A 7,659-nucleotide genomic window follows, 5' to 3' on the forward strand; every position below is an offset into this window, starting at 1 on the left:
TGCTTTTAAATGCTGGACAAAGAAAAACCTGCAGGTTGGTTTCGTGTGAGTTTTGGGTTTTTTGTTTTGTTTGGTTGGGGTTTTTTTTGCAAGCAATAAGCCTTGAACCCCTGGGGAGGTTCTCTGCAGTTCTGTGCTGTATGTGCAGTGAAAGTTAGGAACTGCTGGGTAATGTTAAAATGCCAKTGGACACAGGCAGAAACTACAGGCCACATCTACACACTCAGCACCTAGCTCGAATCAGGTACATTGGTCAGCTGGATTAACTGTATTTTAGAGGAAGGCTCACACATTCTATTGAATAAAAKTCATAAAAGAATTCAAACAAAGTTTCAGAGTAGTTCTGTAGATTCTGCAGTAGTGATGAAGGCGCATAATTTTAAATGAACTTCATCAACATACTCACTGTGGAGCTAGACCTGACCMTGCCACACTACCCCAACTGAAAAAAACGCCCTTCTCTCACCCATGGAAATGAGGTGAGGTGGCATAATCAACTTCTATCCTAGCCAAGCTCCCCCTGGCTACTKCAAAAATTACCCTGTCCTGGCCACAACCAGGACAGAAATGCATGGGAAGACCCCCACCATCCCAACACTCAACACCACCTCGCTTTACTTTTCATAATTGGCCTTTTATATGCAAGYTGTCAGACCAGTAGATAGTAATTCTTTCTTGTTTTTACTAGTGATTCTATAGCTCATGTAAGTTTATTACGTCATCATTAGTTTTGGGTTGGATTTTGTATTTTCAGCATAGTCTACAGTAAAAAGCTCAGGAAAACTGTATGTATYATACTGCCTAATGTTTGTTCCATCTGCTCTTGTTTGATTGCTTTCACTATTACTTTACTTCAGTGTTAGAGCAACAGAAGCACAGCTATGTAGTACAGAGAAATAAAGGATTTGAAATCTGYTTTTTGGAATGGAATATGTGGTGTTAGTTTGTTTAAGCTTTTGGAGCACAGATACAACATAAATAAGATAATTTGATTCATTTAGTGATTCAGAACTCATAAGTAACAGCTGATACTAACAATAACACACAACTCTTATGCTTTCATGGGATATGTGAAACTATCAATTTGCAAAGCACCAGAGTTTAAACTTAGGTTGCTTTCTCATATTGAAAGGACTATCATTATTTGAATGGTAAAGTAATTAATAMTTGAGAAAAACATACGTTAAGGGCTTAAAAATGTTCAAGAAATAATGCTGATTTGGATTGGTAGTGGTACCTTCTATAGCGCAGCTTTTGATGTCTGATGTTGCAGTTTTGATTTCTATAGGAAACYGCTAAGTGTATTGCAGTAGTCAGTGAAGCACTATCAATTATAATTTGAGTTTTTAGCCTTCATACAAAACTCTCTGAACCACTGATATTTCTCCTAAAATCAGGGACAGATGTACTTACTGTGCCATGATGTAATGAAATAATCTCTTCTGCTTGTGTTTGTAGGACTGCTTCATGATGGATTTGACTCTGTTGGATGAAACTGGRAAGCCCTTCTGGTGTTTTAGTGCTCCAGTCCACATGGAATTGTCTTCCAAGGCATCTGGCCTTTTTGACTACATGGGTCATATCTATACTGCAGACTATGCAGATTCAGAGGGCAAAGTCTGTGTTGAGTTTGTAAGGTTGGAAGAAACCAAGGAATATATCATAGTCAGTTTGGTGMTTTATGTAAGCACCATAAAGGTAAATAGCTGGTATGGAACAAATTACTGATTTCATTAGTTGCTRATTTCCTTGCTGCAAAAACCAAACCAAACAAACTCTCCCCTCCCCCCCRCAAAAAAAACAAAACAAACCCACAATAAACCTCTGATGCTTCAAGGAAGACTGTTCCTGCAAGTTTTTTGGTCGCAAGTGTAGTTGTATAATTTTTTTTAATGGACAATTGAGGGATCAGAGAGATGTATTGATATAAATTAGGGTTTTTCTTTGTTGAATATCCCATGGTTAGTCTGTTTCTGATACTGGGTATAGAGAAATTATTTTTAGGAAGATTTTTTTCTTATAGACACTTGTTACTATGGTTAAGGAATTGCTGCTTTGGAGGACCATACTGTGAAGATGCCTTACCTTACATAAGCTGCACTGTTTTTGAGAACATTTACTTTTATGCCTAGTAATAAAACAGCATGTATTCTGTTCCTTCCGGGTTTGTTGGTAAATGACAGGTTTTATTAAATGATTTTTGTTAAGTACTTTATCTTTCTTCACTTTTTCCAGAAAATACTTCACTTGTATATATTTTAATAAAGGATTGAAAAGGTAGATGTGAAGTCAGATCTGAAAAATGTCTGTYGAGGTATTTGTTAAGAAAGTCATGTGTAATATCTGTTTATGACACTTCTTTAAATTCCTGTTTGTTCTGTTTTCCCGTGTTCTAACCTTCTGTCTGATTTGAGCCTCGATATTTGCCTCATGTATTGGCCTRTGAATAAGTGTCCCAATTATCAGCCAACCCGAGCTGATGTCTGATCTTACTGAATGTATGTAACATTCAGTTTTTTCAGAAACAATGCATATCTGATACTGTTTATCTAACAATACATATTCATATAAAAATTGAATGTATGTGCCTGATCTTTGCAGTTCCTTGGAGTAATGTCAGAACCAAATTTTCTACTTCCTGTATTAAAAAAAAAAAAGAAAAAGTGCCATTGGGACTCTGGTGTCTTTACATAGCGAGGACAGTTACATTGTTGACTGCTTTGACTTCATTATGGTAGTGTTTTCCTTAATAAAAAGAAATTMTCTCTTCTGTATTTCTTTACATACATTAATTGGTTTGTGCAAACAAAGTTYRTATGTAAGYACTTGTCTTCTATGCTACAGAGGTAGTAGKAGYTAGGTACTACAGCCAGASARTTGTTTCTTTATGTWGCTTTCAAAGACAGYAAGTTGAGRCTTATGCAGTTCTAGTTTGCCWTGTTAACCTTGCCTAAAGAAGCAGCAGAAAYGTTGCTGCATTTGGTTGTTAGCCAAACAAGAATGATCAGCTGCAATTTGTCTCCTTTCTTACTGACTGCTGATGGGGACGGGGATCCCTTGAAGCCATATTTGTATAAATGTTTTTAACAAGTAGACTGGGTGTGATGAATTCCAGAATGACAGACACGGAAATTCATCTGCACAGRCAAGTGGCCAGTCTACATTTTTGTTTTTGCCTGAATTTAGTCTTTGAGATATCACCTTTAGCAAGGAAATGGTAACTCAGTCCCAAAGTCTTCTGAGTCACTGGCCTCACTGCTAAGCCTGTAAACAAAAATACAGAATTGTTCTGGCTGTGCTTTTCCTTTGAGATGTGCAAGTATGTTCCCTGCTCTGCTTTGAAGCTACCAAAGTCAATGGACCCCCAAAGCAGCCRTTAAATGGTAAAAGGTCAGTCATTGCTCATTCTATCTGAATTTTTATTGTATTTTCAGTGTTTAAAAAACCGTGGGTGTACGGTTTTCTTTTTAGTAAAAGTAGTGTACTTCCTTTAATAAACTATTGCATTTTCTAAAGCATTTGATTTTTTTTTTTACAATTGAATGTTTTATAGAAAATTCTGGTGTTACTCTTGGAAATGAAACAAGCGAGTATGCTGTCCATACCCCTGACAGGCTAATCTAGTAGCCTGAAAGTTTACTAACTGAATTGATTAGGGTGAGAGTAAATCTTTAGCAACACTGTCAACCTAAAATGTGATACAAGGGAGAGTCATTTCCTCAGGTTATTGCTAACTCACTTGTGCTGTTCATAAGCAACATGTGCATTTAGCAAACCCAAGCAAACTGTTTCAAGATCTTAAAAAATAGACCCAACTGTTGCAAAGCTATTCTCATGCATCTTCACTGACCATAATTGTGTCCTTTYTGAAGATAGAAAGGGTTAGTCCTGAAATAAGCTTTACGTGGACCTAAATTTGATTTAGTGTTTATGCCACTCATTTGATTTCAGCTGACAGTTGCTTTTAAGTTGCACAACAGAAGCAAATTCAGTAGCTACCACCTGTATCAACAAACCTGATAAGTTACATATGCCTTAACTCAAGCTTCCATTTCTTCAAAKTGCATCTTCCTTTCTTTGTATGTGTAAGGATCTACACCTTACCTCCRCAAAGAAAAGGGTGTGCATCAGGTAAACTACGCTGGCCCATGCCATGAAAGAAAGCATCTCTTCCAAAAACTGATGCTTTGATAAAATCTTCATCTAGTCTTCTAAGTCCCCTTTCATATTCCTGATGCAAAAGGTGGTAGGGTRCATTGCATGTACCACTCCGCAGGGAAGCTAATGGCAGCTATATTTTCTGAGGTCTTTGTAGCATAGGTGGGTAATGACAGTATTTTTCTTTGAACAGGCCTTTCAGTCATTTTTTCTACCCTTTTTTTTTCAATTGCCTTTGTAATTCATTTCAGTTCCAATGTGCTTTATGGTGTATGTGATTTAATATGGAAAATAGCTATATGGTGGAGAATCTCATTGACTCTTCCCACCCTGCGTGGCTGTTCTTTCTATTGAGCAGGCGTGTTTTGATTTGCATTCATCCATTAGATGTTTAGGTATGGTTGTTGAACCTGGTCTCATTGTCATGTACTTGGTTTTTGAGATGAGGACTGTCTTTCTTTTTTTTCTTCTTTTCTTTTTAGTCAGATATATGGCCATCTGATGCTASGGATTGAGTGCTTAGCAGAAATATATGTAGAGTATAATAAAGATACCGTCAGGTGAAATGGATTAATACTGCGTCAGATTAAGAATTGATTAAGTGATTAAGTTTTATCTCTTAGGTATATTTGAATAATTTACTGTCTGGCAAGTTATGTAGTAGCTAACCTTTCATTTACCAGACAGTTCAACATATTCAAACAATTAGAAGGAGATTTAGCTAAAAGCATTGGCTCTGCTGCCTTTGTGACATATTACTACAGCTCAGCTGATCTGCTGTGTCTAACTTAACTGAATCTGAGCTCTAACATAACTGCATTAGAAACTGCGCAGATGAAACACTGTTTCAAGAAGTTAAAATGAGAACAAGCGATGGGCTTTAATCTCTGCTTGTGCGTAGAGAGTTGGGAGTACATTTATATGAAGAGTTAAATCCTATCCTTGTTTCCTGTCTATTGTGTCCATCATAAATCAGAGGGGACAATGGTGGCAACAAGGATAACTAGGGAGTTGAGTGTGGTGAGGAATGTATCATACTGAATGGCAAAGCACTGCTTATTCTGTTCTTTCTTGAACTCTTAAGGGTTTAAAATTTTTTTCTCATGCTGTGTATTAAAAGGTTAGTGAAAAAGGCGTAATGATACCTTATATTAATGCTGCTTTAGTTGTAGAAGGGTTTATAATGAAGTTGAAAACTGTAAGGCTTTTAAATGTACTGAAGAAAACTAAAATGGGATTTTTTCTTTCTGTGTTTAAGTTATTTATCTCCTTTTGAAGAGAAATGAATCTTTTGAAGGGAAATGTGCTTATGAGTCAGACACTGATCATCTCTTGGTAGGTAGAATTACTTTTGTTCTGCATACAGGCTGCTTAGACTRGGTGTTAACAATTATTTCCCTCCTGAATCATCCATAAAGTTAAATTCAGCTGTCTTGGTGAAATCTTACCCAAAAAAATGTAAGGTACAAAAAAATGTGTAATAATTCTGTTATATCCTGTTTATTCACTGAAATACTATAAATCAGTTTAATCTGCTGGCATTGGAAAATATTTAACCATTAAATAAAAAATACTACCACCAAACCCCTCAAGCTAATGGAAATGCTTAGCATATCAGAGCTCAGGATCATYGCTATCTCTTCTGTACCAAAGAAACAATATATTTACAAATAGGGTTAGAAAAGCCTCTTGATGTTTAGAAAAAACTGAAAATAAAGATTACAGGTTAAAAAAATTCCAGACAAAACCCGAAAACCTTAGAAAGTATACTGAAACTGTCCACATTTGGAAAAACCTGGAAATAATAAATAAAGTTAGTTGTTCTCAATTGTGATTATCAGTGGTTCTTTGTTCATTGTTATCTCATTTATTTTTAACACCTTGATTTACAACTTTGCCTTTTCTGATAGAAATGTRCAAAGAGAGGTACCTGTGTGTACCTAGTGAAAACGTTTAACAAAAGCCTTGAAAGAGTGGTAAAGTACTSTGGAACTAAGTAATTTTATTCAGGTTTGCTACCTGTATGAAATGGTAAGCAATAGAATATTTTTGAGAAAAAAAAACCTCATCACAGTAACTAWACCACGTGTCCACCATGTTTTGTTCTAATGACATGTGTGTATTAGGATCTTAAAATTTCAGTTTTAATTCTATTGTAGTCTAATGGAGTACTTGTGTGTTAGGAAAGTCAGAACTTTGTAAGACTGGTGTTCTGCCATCCTGAAAAGACATTTAATGRACAAGTAATGGTATAATATGATTGCATAGTAATTTTTTAATTTCAAGTTTTGCACCTGCTTTCACATATTGTAGGACATATGGTAAAGACTGAATTGGAAATACGCTGTCTTTAGGAAGCAGTAGAAGTAATTGACACTGCACTCTTTTTTATAAACTCAACATTGCATTTTTGCAACTTATAAAGTATGAACAGAAGGCCGGTTTTTTGGCCTTCAGTTTTCACTGGTTTTTGTAATTGTAGGAATTTGTGGAGCCCAAGGATTCTTGTGTATTTTATCAGTATTTCTGGAGGTTCATAAGGCGGGGATTGGAACTCCAGTTTCATGCAGCTGGAGACTTCTATCTTGGTTTAGGGTGCTCTTTTGGATTGAAGTGGTAGTTAACCTGTTTGTWGTTGAACAGTGTATGAAAAAGTTTGCATTGTTTTATGCAGATTTGTTCTGTTAAGGGCCAGCCTGCCGTGGATTCTTTCTAAAAAACATGAATTCAGAATGTATCCATTACTGGTAAGTACATTGCCTCATTCTCATTAGCCAGCAARCAGAACTGGAAAAAAACTGCAACACAGTTTATCACTTTCAAGAGACAGAGGGTTTTTTCCTGGCATCTCCCCACACTCACTGTTTGCAAGTACAGAGTAATTGCTGATGAACATGGGGCTTTCCATTTCAGCTACACGGTGCACTTCTATGTGGAATTTTAATTTACTGTCACAGAGCACTCTTYTATTTCTTGTGCTGTGCCTTGGTCCCTCATTTTGCACCTGCAGTAATTTTGTGCAAATTGTGTACTGTAATACTGCAGTGCAAAGTGGAAAATGTCTGCAAATTTTGAAACCCAAAGAGAATCCYATCTGCAAGTCAGACTCCACATCTATATTTGTGTTACATGGGACATTTATTCCAGGATTTATTAAAACTGGAGTTTTGGTTGGAACATTAGCTCAGCTCTCTATGTTTATTCCTACTAATTCAGCAGTAAGGATTTCCAGTGCAGTTGTCCTTTATAATCTCGGATCTCTGTGAGAGCTCAAATAAATTGTCTTACAGTAAAACTGGACAGAATTACATTCAATRAGAAGAAGCAGCTTTGATTTTTTGATTTGTGTTGATAGTTTCTTCTTGACTATGGAAAATTCTTTTTAAGCAAATGGCTTGTTTCCAACTAATACTTGGGTAGTCACATAAAACCAGTCTAGATTCTTGCTTTTTTTTTTTTTTTTTTTTTTTTTTTTTTTTTTTTTTTTTTTTTTTTTTTTTT

The 7,659-nt window shown here is 36.0% G+C and overlaps 1 protein-coding gene across 3 annotated transcripts in view; it reads left to right on the plus strand.

Annotated features, from left to right (window-relative positions):
- The window catches only part of FBXO15 (F-box protein 15), a 25,705-nt gene extending 22,922 nt beyond the window's left edge, over positions 1 to 2,783 (plus strand). For all 3 annotated transcript variants that reach the window (XM_057373508.1, XM_057373510.1, XM_057373509.1), the window contains one exon: positions 1,459 to 2,783. In XM_057373508.1, the coding sequence (XP_057229491.1) occupies positions 1,459 to 1,728 (270 nt within the window). In that variant the 3' untranslated portion in view covers positions 1,729 to 2,783. The remainder of the gene's footprint in view (positions 1 to 1,458) is intronic.
- The last annotated feature ends 4,876 nt before the right edge of the window (positions 2,784 to 7,659 follow it).

This window comes from Malurus melanocephalus, unplaced genomic scaffold (assembly GCF_030028575.1).
Source record: "Malurus melanocephalus ecotype Western Australia unplaced genomic scaffold, MMel_1.1 scaffold_200, whole genome shotgun sequence".
In the NCBI taxonomy this organism is placed as follows: Eukaryota; Metazoa; Chordata; class Aves; order Passeriformes; family Maluridae; genus Malurus; species Malurus melanocephalus.